This window comes from Protopterus annectens, chromosome 7.part0 (genome assembly GCF_019279795.1).
Source record: "Protopterus annectens isolate FY-2018-M chromosome 7.part0, PAN1.0, whole genome shotgun sequence".
Lineage (NCBI taxonomy): Eukaryota > Metazoa > Chordata > Ceratodontiformes > Protopteridae > Protopterus > Protopterus annectens.
In genome coordinates this window covers 477,331,742-477,350,154 of record NC_056739.1, presented here as the reverse complement: position 1 = coordinate 477,350,154, position 18,413 = coordinate 477,331,742, and the positions used below count along the sequence as shown (strand labels likewise).

Below are 18,413 nucleotides of genomic sequence, written 5' to 3'. Positions count from 1 at the left end.
TAACTGTAGTACTTATATGTATATGTGTACATATATTTCTATATATGTCATTATATCTATCTACATATATGTATATACACATATATATATGTTTATATGTATACACCTTGCGGCGAACGTGGCAGCATACAGCAATGCCATCTGCTGTAGGACCCGCGTACTGTTCGGGTGTTGGCGTTCCATGCTCCACTGGCTGTTGGGTGTACAGTGTTTGGGGGCTGCCTATGTTGGAGTCACACATGGGGCCACCCATACGGTACACTTTACGGTTGGTCATGTTTGTGTGCCGTCCATTTTACTGTGTGTGCAGGTAGGGAGGTGTCAGTCCATGGGGCCTACACTGTCAGAGTATGTGCTATACGTTCCCTCTTTGCCAGGGCACAGGCATATTGGGTACACCTCCGTCTGCCTACTGGGGCTGGCACAGTGTGTTCCTGGTCCTGAACCCTATGTGCCTGGACTGGCCTTGGCAGTTGTGGTGGGCTTTGTGGCCCTTCACCGTTATGTCCCTGCAGCAGCTGCTTCCGCAGGATCATATTATGTAGCATGGCACATACTATGAATCTGTGGGCACATGTGCCTAGAGAGTACTGCAGGGCTCCACCGGATGTATCCAAGCACTGGAACCGTGATTTCAGCATCCCAAACACACGCTCTATGATTATTCTGGTTTGTGCGTGTGCCTCATTATGGCATTCTTGCATGTGTGTGTGTGCATTTCTGATGGGAGTCATCATCCACGGCTCCAGTGCATAGCCAGCATCCCCCACGAGGTGGCCTTGTGGGATGTCCCCCCTGGTGAATACCTGGTACAGCTGTGAGGCATGCCAGATATGGGAGTCGTGGTAGCTTCCGGGGCTGCCAGCACACACATCCATGATAATGCCCTGAGCATTGCACACGACCTGGCAATTGATGGAGTGGAATCCCTTGCGGTTTATGTAGCGTCTACCCTGCTCCCCAGGTGGTGACTTGATTTGTATGTGCGTACAGTCTATCGCACCCAGTACCTCTGGGTATTGTGCCACATGGTGGAAGTGGCGCATATTGCTAGCCAAATCCTCCTGAGATCTGGGGAAGTATATATGCTCATTGGCATGTGGTAACATGGCATCCAGAAACTGGTGTAGTACCCTGGATGCTGATGCCTGTGAGATGCCCATTATATCCCCAGTTGGCCTTTGAAAGGTACCTGTGGACAGTATTCGCAAGCTTACACATACCTTTGTGTCCACTGGGATGGGTTCCCCTCTGTTGTTTCTTGTTCTCAGGCGTGGCCGGCACAGCTCCACTATTTGCTGTAATGTGTCCCTATCCACCCTGTAACGCTCTACTATCTCCAGGTCTTGTAGCCCCTGGTAGGTTACCCTTGGTCTGAACACTCTCCTTCTCCTCCGAGGCCTACGGTAGTTGTCGGCACCCTCCTCCACAACACCGTCTGCCTCTAACACATGCTGATGGATCACGGCCACGGCAGCATCCAACATGTACATTTTAAAAGTTCCCCGTGTGTTTACACCTATGGTGCGGTGTTTGGGAATACATGGCTGTGTGTTGTGTGTATTCACACTTTATACTATTGTGCTGTGCACCCGGTGATGTCATAGGGTGTGTCTGTATGGCCATATCCGGGGGTTATCTTCCGTGTTTTACCGTTGGCACTGCTACGCTGTTGCCTTTGGTGTTGCATTACTCTTGCCTGCAATGGATTACCTTTCGACCTTCCCTTACTATTTCTGCACGTTGCACCTACTATTTCCTGGCATGCATCCTGCAGAGCCCTGTCATGTGTGGTTTCTGGGACATGGCATATCGTGCGTTTTGTGTGCCGCCGCCGTTGTGCTGCCTGTCTGCTTCTCTCTGCTGTGTCAGGTCTTCACTCTTTGCAATCTGCTACCTCACCTACTTTCTTTGCATTCATATGCCTCCCCTATCCCGTTTTGCAGGTTTCTGCATGCAGAGTTGTCAGCTGCCGCCGATTGGCCTTCGTGGGTTGATTAGTGTTGATTGCTCATATCACTCCAATTACACTTCTTCCGCATTTCCTCATATTCTCAACATCACCTTCCTGTTTCCGATGTTGTTGGCGGGGCGAGCGTCACATGACTGGGTTAAGGGAACGTAGTCATCCTCATGCACATGCACCTCTGCGCACATTGTGTGCTCTCAGCTCAACTATTGCCCCACACGCCGGTCCTGCAGCTGTGTTGTGCAATGTACAGCCCAGGTTTGCTGAGCTCCAATGTGCTTCCTCCTACAGTGGCACACCCGTCTGCAGGTGACATGTATTCCCTCTGAGCCACTCCTCGGTGTATTACCGCTGCGCCGTTTGGTACAGCCTTACGCCGGCGGGGGTTTTGCGATTCAGCATTATCTGCCTCATTTGCATGGCATTGACTACTAATTCATAGTTACCACACCGAACACTGCAGCGAGTCCTTGGCAACCCTTGCACCGTGGTTGTGGCTTTCCATGCATACCATGGTGTATTATGGCTGTGAAGCTGCTGTGTATTACGCTGCTGTTTTATAACATTGTCATATTATTTCATTGTTTTGCACCTTCCGCAAACATGTCCTGGGGTTCTGCTGTGAGTTTCTGTGGACATACCATTTATGTTATTTTTTACATGTTGTGCATGTTTTCTTTTGACATTCTCTGTGCATTTCGCCATTGGCATATGGTAACAGTGTGATACCTGAGGCTGACGGTCTTCTGTTACTCCTATGTTATGTTTGGGTAAATGTAAACTGTTTTTTTTGGTTTACATTGCCGTGGCCTTATGCTACACCTGCGCCACTTCGTGGATCGCTATATGCCTTCATTTGCATGGTGCAACACCGCACATGGGGTGTTTAGCATACCTACGCCGGGGGCGGCGCAGATCCGGCGCACGCCGGTAGTGCACGTGGAATTGGATCGTACCTGAATCACTCGGCGGATATATTTGGCATTGTGATGCCTACGCTATGCGTGCGCCTGGCGCAAGGTTCATGAATCCCGGGGATTCTGTTAATAACTTAATTTTATAAGCCCATAATGCGCATCTCCTAAATTTATTGCAATAATATAATTTAAGTACATTTATCTATATAAATGCTGCTCTTACCCGAGCATTAGTACTGTTTAAGAAAATGTACCAGTTTTATATAGAATATAAAGCTTAACATTTTGATTGCCAGAGATATCCTGTGTATAGTATTCATGGTATTCCAGATTACAATATTCTGTTCTGTAAAACATCTAGGCCTTTTGTATCATTAAGTGTACCAATGTAGCTAGGGAACATATATTTTCTTCTGATAAAAAAATAAATATTTTGATGTTAATACTGGTCTGTGTGTATTCAGTTACAAGTAATGGTTAACAGAGTAACTAAAGATATTTGGCAATAAAAAGATTTGCAGACCACAATTATATGGGCATAACTATTTTCTGTTTAGGTCATCAAATTGCTGCTATGATGTTCACTAGGAATAATTCATTGAAAACAAGCTTCGTTTAGAATGGAAATTAATACCATCCTATCATGTGAATGAAATTTGTAGCACTATGCATCATAAGCACAGATATTCTTAATTTTTGCAGGTGCCGCATTCTGTCTGCAGTGGGAGTTGCCTACCAGGATACCAAAAAGTTTCTCAAAGTGGTCAACCCATCTGTTGCTTTGACTGTATGCTCTGTTCTAAGGGTGAAATCTCCAACATAACAGGTAAATAATACTGACTTTAATGCATCTAATTTTATAATAAAATTGGGAAAATGTGGACATTTTTGAACATTTTGTAAGAAATATGATAAATATATGGGTCCACTCCAAAGCCACAAAAGAAACCTAAAAACAGAGAAGATGAGAAAAATATTTCAATTTTAGATGAGCAACATTAAATATCACATAGAAATTCTTCTTCTTCTTCTTCTTCTTTCGGCTTTTCACAGTTAGGGGTCACCACAGCTGATCACCTGTCCGCTCATGATTGGCTCATGAGTGGAGTTTTACAGTGTTGAGTTGCCAGCCTGGCACCCAACCTTCCACAGAAGGCACACACATACACACACATGCACGCACACACACACATACACACACACATACACACACACACACACACACACACACACACACACACACACACACACACACACACACACACTCACACCTAGGGATAATTTAGAGTGTCTAATCCACCTACAGCATGTCTTTGGGATGTGGGAGGAAACCGGAGCACTCGAAGGAAATCTACGTGACCACAGGGAGGACATGCAGACTCCACACAGAAGGCACCCCAGCCGAGGATCGAACCAGAGAAAAATATCACATAGAAATGTGAACAATAAAAACAGTATAAGAATCAGGTCACTGATATTTGTGTAACAGTTTCCAGTACTTACTTTTTATCATGTTGAATTATGCCCAGAAATCTTCTCTGTTCCAGAAAGATACAGGTTTGTACTCCAGAATCCCAGGGAAATGACTATACTTTATTTAGCCTTTTTGCATACAAGTAGGATTTCTACACCAGCATAAATGTTTTCCTGAGGTGCACACTTTTGCTTTAGTTACTGCTAACTTATGTCAGCACATTTATTTATTTTTTTAAATCATGCTCCCTGGTTTTGTAATGGTTTCTCCATATTTCTGATGATGCTCATAATATAATCATACTCTCTGATAGTCTGCAGCTGTATTCTGCTATTGGCAGTATGATGCTGTCTGGCATGTAGCAGTTACTTGCAGTCACTAGAATTCTTACACACACACACACACACACACACACACAAACAGACACATGTCATAAATTAGAAAACAACAAACTTAAAACCCAAGAAGTGTAATGGTCTATAAAGTCACTTGATGGCACTATAATATAAAGCATCCATTCTGTGACTGTCCAGTTGTCCTTCCTAGCAGCTACTTTCTAACACTTTCCCACCAATAAGTTTTACTGTCACTGTAGATCCTTGCAGAAGATGAGGAAACATCCTCAGTGCTTTAATGGGCTAGATACCTCACTCCACACTGCTTTAAAGGATGCAGGACTGTAGTCAAGCCCTGACAACAGCTAAAGCACTGAATGATATGTATAAATCAAACAAATACATTATTTTCCAGTGAAGTGACATGGAGTGAACATGGCTTGACATGTAGTTTGCATACTTTTGGCTAACTTTCTGCAATAAAAAGAATGTTAGCAATGTCTAGTGATTGGAGAAATCCCAACAAAGACATTACAAAAGCTGCTCCAATATCAAGACTTGCCTGTAATGGACTCACTATCAAGAGGGGTTAGTTGATTGTTCAGCTATCCCACTTAGTGAACTCCAGGCAAGATTTTATCTCACCACCCCCACCACTACAAAATGTATTTGTCCTACTGGATCTTCCTCATTTAGGTGTATGACAACTCCTGGTTACTGTTTGCCAGACACGGGAATGTCCTGTAGTACAAATAAGGATTGTATACCTCCCTATTGATAACTGGCAGATCTAACTACCTACCAGTCACTTGCAGGTATTGTTAGGTTTTGAACTTACATTAATTTGTGCTAAACTATAAACCAGCAATTAATATAATACTCTGTTTTATTTCTAGGAACAGTCAGTCATCTAGGGTTCGGTATGCAGAAGTTCATATCACTTTCCTAACTGCTCCTTCTCTTTCATTAGCTAATTCCAGTGCTGCTTACTAAGGATAACAATGTTTCGTGTTTGGGATTTATATTTAATGTATACTCATTGCCTGCATGCAGTCTGATAATTTACTATAATAGTCCCCAATACCTTTGTTTAAAATAGGGAATGTTGAATATACACAGTTGCTCATTTCTGAATTAGTTTTTTATTGTACATTCCTTACTAATTCTAACTATAGACTAGTAAATGTATGTGGGTGACCACTGTGTGTAGTAACATAAAATGCCTGAGAGTATGCATACTATATTTACAGTCTAGTGTGTAGCACATTACAGTCATGTTTAACTTTAATCACATATTTCATAAGGTTCCATTGTGAAAGAGAGTGAAAACCAGTTTTGCTTGTTTATGGATTCTGAAGACAAAGACCCGTTAAATAATGTCTGAGTACAGTGAGGTGAACCAAAGCTGGAGTTCTGGAATAAGGTAATAACATATAACTCAGAGTCATAATTCCAACTAAATCACCCATGCCGGTAATGACTTTAATACATTAGTTACTCAAATCAAATTCCAAAATCCCTAAACATAAACTCATAAACTCAATACTGTGGGTAACCAGTAACCAAAATATTTCAAAAACAGCCTGTAGACCATAACTACTTGTAACCATAGAATTATAACTTGTTACCTATTATAAGCCTTAAAACTAAATTATTACCTGTGGGGCAGTAAGGATTCTAACATGTGACAGATGATGAATCCTGTCCTGGTCTCTGCCGAATGACTGCTCACAGAGATGGAAATATGAATAGTTAAGATTAACTTTAAATCTTCAATGACTGGCTATCCACAGACCGATTCCCTTGCTCACTAACACGTAACCTCAGATATGAGGGGCATTGTGACATATTGGGCAAAATTCATTAAGGTACTACAACATGTACATGGAGGTACAAACATTGAGGTACCTTTTCTAGATTCAGCAAATGTCCTTGTACAGTGCTGCATAGTCCTCTAACATGAAGACATACAGTAAAATGAAAGGCTGGCCTGTGGCTGTGCTGAATGCTAATGAGGTATTCAGGGGGTTGGGGAGGTGGGGCTATGCAAATGTTAATTAGCAATATACCGTCTCCTGAGAACCACCTGCAGGAAGGCCTCTACATAGGTGAGCAATTCAAGAAACCTGCATGGTTATACCTACCACATCACAGTACTGAGCATGGACAAAAGGTTAAGATAGGGTAGGGACAGGGACTATGGTGTGTGTGTGTTTGTGTATGAGAGTTCATATCTGTGTACTTGTGTGTGTGAGAGTGGTACTGAGAGGAATGCTAATGGCTACACAAGCAGCAGGTTATTACTGCAATGTGCAGATTAGCAATGATCTGCATGTCATGGTAGTAAATGTGATTCAAGAGACATGCAACTTAGCTAATAATGAGGTCTTTCCTCATCATGGCTAACATTTCTCTGAATTTTAAATGGGCATGTAATGGAAGAAGGGCCTCCTGCTAGGCACTTTAATGAATTTATGTGGCTTTAGGTTTCCAGCATTGCAGTGTTTCATGTACTTGATTGCCAGTTTTATCTTTGCAAGATTGAATCTTGCAGTAATAAACCTTCAAAAACAATGATTGCAAACAATGTGTGTCACATTTATGGATGGTATTTATCTTATTTATTATCTGAAGAAATGGCATTATTTAGCACGGTATGTTCTCAAGCTGCTGCAACCATCTCCAAACCTAAATTTCATAAAGCAAATTATTAAGTCAAATATTATTTTTATAGTTTATATTTACCTAAATCAAGAGTGCCATATGTAACTGCTGTATTGGTCCTTACCCATATCAATGAGTTTCTTTCAGACACTGACTTTCACTTCAAAACAAACAATGAAACAAACCCAGGGTAACAAACCAGTAACCACTTTTAACAGGAAACATAGTGCAATATCCAAGGACAATATGCAAGATTTTTTTTTCCTTCATCAAAACATCTTTAATGTTTAAAAGTAAAGTACATAAGTTTAGTGCTTTCATCTAATCTAGACATCATCAGGACCTGCAGTAACTCATTCACCACTTTCTTTTATCAGTTCACAATCACATGACCAAAAATGTTAAGGTACAGGTACAGGTACAAAATGTTTATAGTTACAGAATGACAATTCACATGCAAATTCATATGAATCATCCTAAAATGTCAAAAAAACTGCTTGGTCTTTGGGATTTCATGCAAAAAGTGATTACTGGACTGTTATGCCGGGTTTACTTAATCATTTGATTTGTAGGCTTTATACCTAGAATCAAGCCATGCTGTTCCAAGGCTCCAACAGCAACAGCATACAGCCATCTATGAGAATTCATTATAAACTTCATGGTGCAGTGGATAATTTAACTTTATTAATTCAGCAGCTTTCAAAGAATTTAAGTCAATTTGTCATTTTAACACAAGCTAGCAGCAATATGCAACACTGAATTACCACTAAAGCTATACAACACATTACTGAAGTGCTTGCAAGTTGTGTTAACATTTCTTACAAGTTAGAGCCTGATGTCAACCTCTAGTTGTAAGAAAATTTGAATGGTATATTTATAAATAATATGTAATTCCAAGAGAAGGGCATGGTCAATTAACAGATTAAGAATTTAGAGACCATTATTATCAGACAAAAAATCTTTACAACTGGGCAATTTCTTTAGACGAAAGCCTGCAGTGGAAGTAGATTCAAGGGGCATAAAGTTGTGTTAATTTCCCAACAGAGTAGAAGAGAATTCAGTCTTACATGGAGAATTGATGAACCCAGCCACAAGACTTGTAAAACCACACAGAAAGGTTCACTGTCACAACACCTCTGCTGATTAAAAACAAAAATGATAACGGGAAAAATATGAAAGATTCTTCAAAGGATAAAATAGTTTTACCCATTTTATCCCTTGGAGAATCTTTTGTATTTCACCCGTTGTTACTTGGGGGGTTTAATCAGCAGAAGTGTCGTAACAGTGAACCTTTCTATGTGGTTTTCCATGGGGAATTGTTAGAACTTTTTGACAATATGGGCTTTAATTTAATGAAGCTTATTATTAAGGATAATATTAGACATATGTCAACATTACATGATGAGATTTAAGAAGCTACAGGCTCTATTCTGCAAGATCTAGATTTTTCTGCATATGAAAGTTGTTTGCTAAAATTGACAGAAAAGACAATAAATTGAAAAGGAATGAAAGAGAGTACCAGAAAGACAGGCAACAAAGGATGATAAACAAAACAATGATAGTAATTTTAATAGCGAAGAGGATCACGTTGACGGATGTGAAGGTTCCCCTTTCAAAGTTCCACTTCCCCACATGTAAGAGAGGATAATGAAAAGGAGGGAACAAAAACCAGAGTCAGTGAGACAATGCTAACACAACAGCAGTTATTACAACAGTCATTATTCTCAACCTCACCCCCAAGCCCAAACCAGGAAAGGAAATAATGACATTAGACAATGACTTTGAGTCCACCATTTCAGGAACTATTTGTGTTGCTAGACAGGAGGATTTTAATATTTTTAATTATAGCCATTTATACATTGATGAAGCTCATCACAAATTATTTTTAAAAGGGACATAAATGATTTCTCAGATCTAGGATCACTTTTCTTTACTTTACTTTACTTTATATATAAAATAAACTATCTGATGACCAAGTGAAATTAATTGATAAACCCATGTCAATGTCTGAAAAGCAATCTTAAATTAACAAATTAAAACCTAACAAAGCACCACATAATGATGAAATTATACCAGAGCTCTACAAGTTACTATATGAAAAAGCCTTAAACATATTACACAGTTTTTTATAGTTAAAGACTTAAAAAAAGTTCCTCCCTCCTGCAAATATACTCTTAACACCCCAGTTTTAAAAACTAACAAAGGTCCAACTGAATGCTCTTCATACAGACCAATTTCACTTTTAAATGTAGATTATAAATTATTCATGGCAATTCATGCTAATAGGTTAAATATATTCTACCGTCCATGATTTATGAGGATCAAACTGGTTTTATTCTAAATCAAAATACTTATGGCCATATTAAAAGAATAATCAGAGTAATTGACTATGTAAACAAAACAAAAGAGAATCTAACATTAATAAGTCTAGACATTAAAAGTGCTTTTAACTCTGTGAATTTGTGAATTGGAAGCATCCTTTGTTAGTCTTAGAGGAATGCAGTTTTTCAAGTACTTTTACACATCTTATAAACCTTTATGACAATTGGTTTGTATATGTTAAAATGGGTATTTTTACTTCTGATTCAATACAAATTTTGAAAGGAACTAAACAAGGATGTCCTCTTTCACCCATGCTTTTCAATCTAATTATAGAACCTTTTGCTAATTTTATTAGGTCAAATTTAGACATAAAAGGCATTAGCATAAATGTGAATTTGGTTTCTAAAATCCAATTATTTCCTTATGAGATTCTTCTGACATTGCGTGACAGTGATAGTCCCCTTTCTGCTGTTTTTAAGGCAATGGAAGTGTTCCAAAAAATCTGGTATCTCCTTTAATGAATACAAAACAAAAATACTACCCATAAATGCCAAGTTTGAGGGATAATTGATAGATTTACTAAATACATTGTCAAAGAGAGAAAACTTAACTATTTAGGGATAATTAGAACAGATAGCATTAACAATATAATAAATTACAATTATACTAACAGCATAATCAGTATAAAGAATCTAATAAATACATTGAACATTTTTTTCACAATGAAAGAGAAACTATATATAATCAAAATGATTTTACCAAAAATCTTATATGTTATTCAATCATTATCTTTACCTCCATCTAAAACATGTATTAAAAAATGTAATACCTTACTTTTAAAATTTATTTGGTTCCCCAACAAACCAAGAATTGCCTTAGATCATCCTATGAGGAACTGAACAGCAGGTGGGATTGGACTACCAGATCTAGAATTACACAGTACTACTGTATGGTAGAGGAACCTGGGCAGTAAAGACAGAGCAGAGGAGAAAACTAGAGGTGATTGATAAATGGATATGCAGAGTAGTAGAAAGTAAGGTGTGAAATGATCAGTTCAGATTGAGATCAGGATGCAGCACAACTAACCCGATGTTTGCAGTGAGACAGATAGTTGAGAAGAAGCTAGAGAGGAGGAAAGAGTCCAACTGGGCATTATTAGACTTGGAGAAAGCATATGGCAAGGTCCCAAGAAAGCTGATTTGGCAGTACTTCAAAGTCCCAGAAACATTGGTAAAATTAGTGTAGGCTATGTGCAAGGACCCAGTAACTTAACTATAAACAGTGTTTGGTCTCACAGAAGGTTCCCAGTGGGAGTGGGTGTGGACCAAGCTTCAGATCTGAGCCCACTGAGGTTCATACTGCTGATGGACTACATTAGCAAACTGGTCTGAGAAGACAGATCAACAAAGTTGCTGTATGCAGACAATGTGACATTACAGGCAAAATCTGAGCAAAAACTTCAGCAAAGGAATGGAATGGAAAACTGAAGGCACATGGCAGCAGAAGCTGAGAATTGAGATAGAAGGGAACATAGTAGAACAGGTTAATACCTTCAAGTATCTGGGAAAGGTGGTTGAGGAGAAGGGAAATCTGAATGATGAAGTCAAAGCTAGAATCAGAGGGGCTGCAGACAACTGGCATAGAGTGTCAGATGCAGTGTATGACAGAAAAATAGGTTCATAGGTTCATAGGTATGTACTAGGCTAATGGCCCTGGACCCTTTACAAGCCTAGCCCATAGAAGTCCCCTGGCATCGTGCCACCCGACATTAGTTCCCAGTGGCTCTATCAAGTTGAGTCACTGGAGTGATCCCCGGGTCAACTTTCTATTTCCCATTCACTCAGCAAGATTTCTCTTGAAGAGGGCCACTGAGGTGCTCTGCTTGACATATATGGGAAGTCTATTCCAGAGCATGGGCAATCTCTGGGTTATGAACCTGTCCCTCCAGCATGTTCTGTTGATTGTGATAATGAGGTTGAGGTCTCTGGAGCATGTGGTATGGAGGGATTGTGATTTCGTTAGATGTAGCATTTCTAACAGAACTAGGTCAGACATGGCTTTGCAAGTCAAGCAGAGATCGCCTCTTAGTAGATGATATGAGACAGAAAATAGCTGGAGTTTTTTTGAGTCTGTCCATGTAGGACATGTGTTTAAGGCCTTGGATCCTCTTCGTGAGGTACTTTTGCGGCCTTTCCAGTTGTTGCATTTATCTAGTGAGATACATGCCAATGTCTAGTGAGGTACATGCCAATGAAAGCCAAAGAAGTTGAAAATTAAGGTGTACAAAACAGTGGTGCAACCAGTACTACTGTCTGGTACAGAAACCTGAGCAGTAAAGACAGAGCATATGAGAAAGCTAGAGGTGATAGAAATAAAGTACCTGAGAATGTTAGTAAGAATAATGAGGACATAAGAGCAGAAGCCAAAGTATCTCCAATTGTAGAAACAATCAAATTGAACAGATCACAGATCATAGTGGTTCAGGCACATGTGCAGAAAAGTAGAAGACAATCAAGTGAAGAACATTTGCGACAGGCGGGAAGAAGTTAATAGGAAACAAGGGCATCTAGCAAAGAGGTGGATGGATTGTGTGAAAGAAGATCTTCAATAATCAGGCATGAGTGTCAAAGAAGGCAGGAGTGTGGCATAGAATCGAGAGATGGCGACACTTTACATGACCCCCCAACCCCCATGTAGAAAAATGGGAAAAAGAAGGATGATGATGATGATTATGATTGTGATCAGAGTGACCCTCTGTGTTGTACATTATCATAGAATCACAGGATCATCGGTGGTTACAAAGTTAATGTCCCCAGGGCCCTTAGAAGCCTAGCTAAGTTCAACCTGTATTCCCAAGAGTGTTTGGTTCAAGCAGACACTAAAATCTGCATGTACTGCTTTTGTCCAAGAGAGACACAGGAGGTACCCCCCATGGTGAATTTCTGGTTACCCATCCAATCATCCAAATTACCCTTAAATAGGGCCAATGAGGGACTTTATTTCACATGAATAAAAAGCTTGCTCCAAAGGTGGTGCAACCTCTGTGAGACAAATCTGTCTCTCCAGCAAGTTCTATTGATGTCACACACTGGCTTAAGGTCCTTTAAGCGAGTGACCCATGTGCCATTTGACTTGTGAATGTGCAGCATTTCCATTACAGCTTTATAAGCAAAGCACAGGCCACCTCTGAGCAGCCTGTGTGACACAGAGTAAAGTGACAATGATTTCAGTCTATCTGCATAAGACAGATCTTGAAGACCCTGAATTTTTTTTGTAAGGGCCCTTTGTGGTCTCTCCAATTGCTGCAGTTATTAGGAAAGGAACATACCAAAGGGAGTGTTGTACTCTATTATTGACATGATGAGGGAAGAGTATAGGGAGGTTATGACCTCTTTTTTTCTAGAGGCTATGCCCTTACTTATCAGATTAACAATATAAAATGCCCTCCTTACCACTGTGGAGACATGGTGATCAAAGTTAAGGTTGCCTTCGACCTGTGTGTCCAGATATCTCACCACTGACTGTGTTCTTAGGGTATTGCTATTGATGTGGTAGTTTGCAGGAACATCACCCTTGCCAAAGGGGCTGATAATGAATTTTTTTGCATTTAGTTTTTTCATGACTCTGGCACCTGTCAATAGTCTGCATAAGACCTACTTACAGGATGATGACATCGCTAGGGGTTTCAGTGTTTGCTCCCAGTTTTCAGTCATCAGCAAACTTTGTCAGCCACAGTCCTTTAGTTTTAGCCTGTGCTTTGGAGAAGGAGATTCTAAACAGTAGGAGTCTCAGAACCGATCCCTGTGAAACAACACTGGTTATGGGTCTGCTGGAGGAGGTGGAGTCCCCTATTTTGAACATATGAGTTCTATCAGTGAGCCAGTTTGCAGTCCACCTGACAATATATGGGTTGATATCTAGCTGGGTGAGTTTATTAGTGATGCCTGAGCGGGCGATTATGTCAAAGGCCTTAGCTAATCCTAGGTAGGCCATATGCACAGATTTCCATTCATCTCGAGCTTTGGTGGCTGTCTCAAAGGTGTCCACCAACTTTAGCTGGCATGATCCCCCCTAGACAAAGTCAAACTGGGTGGAGTCAAGCATTTGGAGATTTCCTATATTATATGTTAATAATGTCCATGATGATTCATTTCATGGCCTTGCAAATAAGGCTGGTCAGGCTGTAACCAATAACAACAGACCACAGCTCCAAATCAGGTGCAAAGTTTATTGGTTTAGCGCTTTCTTCTCGTGATAGAGACTTCCTCGGGACTAAGGAAGTCTCTATCACTAGAAGAAAGCACTAAACCAATAAACTTTGCACCTGATTTGGAGCTGTGGTCTGTTGTTGGTTACAGTTCTATAGCTCTACAGTTTGTTTTGGTTTGTTAAGGCTGGTCAGGCTAATGGGTCTATAGTCCCCAGGGCCTGTGGATGCACCCACTTTGTGTAAAGGGATGAGGGTAGCTGTTTTCCAATTTGCTAGGATGAAGCCAGTGCTTAGGTTGTGATTGAAATGGATATCTAATGGTGATGGTAATTACTGTTTTAACCCATGCAGAACACAGCCTGTGATGTTGTCTAGTCCCATAGAGGCTGTGTTTTTGGCCTTGGAGAGGGCATTTAAGACCTGGTCCTTGGAGATACTTGATGGGGGACAGGTTTTAGAGATGCTTTGTGGTATATGCGGTAGGGAGAGGGGAGTGAAGTTTTCACTGAACCTGTTAACCAGCAGGTTTGCTATATCCACAGGTTTTGTATATGTAGTACCATTAACTACAAGTTCAGCACAAATCTATGCCTTACCTTTCAGATTACTAGATGTAACTTAACAATGCCTTATGGTTATCCTTAGCTAGGGAAGCTAATTTGGATTCCTAGTTAGCTATGGAGGACTTCACTAGGAGTCTTATTTTCTTGTTTAAGTTGAGGGAGAAGTGTTTCCAGTTTTCAGACCATTCCTTCCTACTTTTAGACAGCAATTTTGTTCTCCTATTGTATAGCCTATTAGTGGCCGCTGTGCAACAGGCAGGTTTATTTTTCCTTGAAGATCTTTCATTGGTTCTATCAGGTACAGCAGAGCCAATACAATTGTACAGGTGCTCATATAAAGCATTGGTGTATAACTCAGCATAGGTATCTGTTCCATCAGTGGGGGGAGGGGCTATGCACCTATTTCTGCTGTCACAAAAGAGGTTGTAAATGGCCTTGGAGAAGTTTTTTAGTCCAGTTGTTGCTAATAGGGGGTATTGTGTTACAGTTACTTCTAACAGGACTTGTGGTCAAATCTCATTAGGGATGGCCACGCACTGAGGGTAATGCAGCAGTCCCCCATGTTCGTGAGCACCAGATGCAGCATGTTGAGCCCCTTGTGGGTTTGTCAACCAGCTGGTCCAGGGCACTGGAGTTAATGAAGTCCAGAAACTTTTTGGCAGGTGAGTTAGACCACATATAATCTATAATGGATAGGTAATTAAAGTCACCCAAAACCTAGGTATTTCATTGTATCTTGATTGACTCAAGTAGATCCAAGTAAGCTGAGTGGATGTCCTGACTCATGGAGGGGGTCCTATAGCTAGCAGTAACCTGAAGAGGGGTCTAACCTATAGTCAATTGCACCTGACGTAATTCAAGAGAATCATGCTGTTTAACCAATTTAGCGGTGTAGTTATCTTTAATGAATATTGATACACCACCTCCTTTAGTTCTCATGCCTTCAGTTTGTGGTCTGAATGTCTGGAAGGAGATGTCATCTGGTATAGATGGGGTGCTTTCCACAGCCTTAAACCAGGTCTCAGTGACTGTACAAATGTCAGCATCTTAAAAGGTGAGAGCTGCTTCCGGTGAATACAGTCTCTGGTTTAGACTCCTAGTGTTTAGCAGCATAACCTTGAGGTTGTTTTTAGAGGACATTTTTACATTGGGAATTTTGTTCTTGTGACATTGTCTAAAAAGGCACTATGGTGATGGCAAGAGCCTTAGCCAGTAACTGAAATCCCAGTGGTGGCAGACAAAGACCATCTCAGCAAAGCACTAAGGTCTGTCGACTATGTCTTCCCAGGCTGACAGATACTGGATCAGAAATTAAACCAATTGTTGAAGTCAATCATTTTTTGTTTGCATTGAGGTATCGTCCTATTCTGAATCCATGGTGGTGCAGCGGTAGCGTTGTTGCCTCACAGCAAGAGGTTCTCCCATTCAATTCTCAGCTAGTGTGGGGGAATGCCTTCTGTGTGGAGTCGGCATGTCCTCCCTGCAGGTCGAGTGGCATTCTGAAAGACATGCGTGAATGGGCGTGCCTTCATTGAAGGTTGGGCATCGAGCTGGCAAGTCAGCACTGTGAAAATCTACTGCCAATCATTAGTGGACTGGAGTTCCACTGTGGCAACCCCTAACTGAGAAAAGCCGAAAGACAACAACAACATTGAGGTATCATCCTAGGCAAAGGTAAAATGCTGCTTAAGGCTAGGGACATACCTGCCTGAGACACATAATCAGAGAGCTCTAGATCTAGAATTATATTATGTAGCATGACTTATAAAAATAATATCTCTTTGGAGAAATAATATTTGCACAGCCACGTGGAAAGAGTTTCTGTGATGCCTTTTCATAAAATGTAAACATAACATAAACTCCAATCATACTCTTATACTACACAATAATTTACATTGGTTGCTAAAAGATTACTTTTCAGAAAGAGTTACCAGATAATTGACTTTTACTTTATTTCTACTATATTAAATACCTTTAGAAACTTAATGTATAGAAATCTAACATATAAGGCATGGATTTTTCTTCTTTTCCCTATAGCATACATTCAAAAATAATATGTTCACTTCAAAGTTAGACACAATGATTACATTTAAAGAAAAAAACATCTGATATATTGGTTTCAATTAATGAATAATGAAAAACTGCATTCTGTTGATTATATCATAAGTAAATATGATTTAAGCAAAGGTATGTGGTTGGATGTATAATCTTGCAGACAATATGCGGAAGGTCAAATTAAGTTAATATAACGAAGGTAAGAGATATTATCCCAAAACTAATTCAATTTTTAATATTGTTAATACAACAAAACACACTGGGAGATGGACAATCTCTTACCCAAATTATATAGAGTGGTAAGGGAAGAAACAAAGAGTTACAATGGCAATTATCGGAACTATTTTACTCACATTAATAACAGACCTCCAGATGAAAAGGATAAAAAAATCATTTTAATATCTTCTAAACAGACAACTTCTCTTAAATGGAAACTTTTTACTTGGAAATTCTTGCATAGATCTTACTTCACACCTCATAAAATTGAATTCATGTTTATAAAGAAGCAATTTTGTTGGAGATGTAAACAGGAGCTTGAAGCATATTGACAACACATGTTCTTTGTGTTGTACTTACACCTTATTGGAATAATATTAATCTTTTGCTACTGGCTTTATTTGGGACTTTTTTGTTTTATCTAAGTCATTAATTCTTTTTAATACATCTATTCCTCTTTGTGTTAAAAGAATGAAATACCATCTTTTATGGTCCATTTTATCAATTGCAAGGAAAGTTATAACCGAGAATTGGATGAATGAAGCTACACTCTAATTCAAAGAATTTACAAATATTGCAACCGAAGTATGTCATCTGGAAATTATCACCATTAAATCAAGATCAACTGTAATCACCTCCTGCTATAATACTTGGACAAATTTCAAGGCACTGCTTGATAAACAAAAATAGCTATGGTCATATCAATTGTAATGTACAGGAATGTTTTGAGATTCTTCATTGTTAGTAGACACTGTTGTAAAGAGTTGTTCTTGTTTATTCTTGTTCATATTATTTTTTATGCTTACAGATTTCTAAATATAATTATTGTCATGATCAATTTTTTTTAGTTAAAATCTAAAAAAAAACTTAAAAAAAAAGCTTTTACATTTGTACCATCCATTAGGGCAGATTTAACATCCACACACATTTATTTAAAGATGTTTTCTAGGAATTTAAACTTAGAATGTGTACTTAATGAGAATATTATAGGCAGACTGCAACCAGATTCTCCAAAACAGTTTGAAAAGGTTATTTTACCCCTCCCACTGCATCGAGCCATACAAGTGTTTGAGACACTATATTAACATTAAATTAGGAGCACTTTAGAACAATCTAGAAATACATTTTTTTTTTAAATTTAACTGTGAAGGAGAGTGAACTCTAGGAGAGAATGACTGGTGATGTATCTGTTTTGGTTTATGAAAATGGACAAGGGTGAGGGACTGGTTAGAATGGATTCAGTGGACTAATCAGGTAAAATGTTGAGTGTGTTAATGGATGAAGCAACTCATAAATTGTGTTATAGAAATTAAATTAATATGGTGTACAAAAAATAGATTTTTTTAGAGGAGTTGTTTGCGAATAGACATGTTAATGCATCATTGTACAACCACTTACCAGTCAGATTTCCCAAAGTGCCAAACATTTTTGGTAACCAAGAGATATGCTCTAACATTAAGAGTCCTTTCCAAGACTGACAGTCTCAGTGAACAGGTCCAAAAGGGAGCCACTGGCAACATATGTTGATTTAAAAATACATTATTCCTGTATTGATTGAATTTTAAAGGACTCATGATTTCCTGGACAATGTCAGAAATGCTCAATTAGATTACAAATTTTTTTTGTGATAATGGATGTGGTGGTACAGTGGTTAGCATCGTCACCTCACAGCAACAGGTTCTCTGGTT

At 39.4% G+C, this 18,413-nt stretch overlaps 1 protein-coding gene across 1 annotated transcript in view; it reads left to right on the top strand.

The window, feature by feature from the left end:
• LOC122805996 (extracellular calcium-sensing receptor-like) overlaps positions 1 to 18,413 on the top strand; it is a 221,952-nt gene that overhangs the window by 105,447 nt on the left and 98,092 nt on the right. The window contains exon 5 of the mRNA XM_044076237.1: positions 3,589 to 3,712. Coding sequence (XP_043932172.1) covers positions 3,589 to 3,712 — 124 coding nt within the window. The remainder of the gene's footprint in view (positions 1 to 3,588; positions 3,713 to 18,413) is intronic.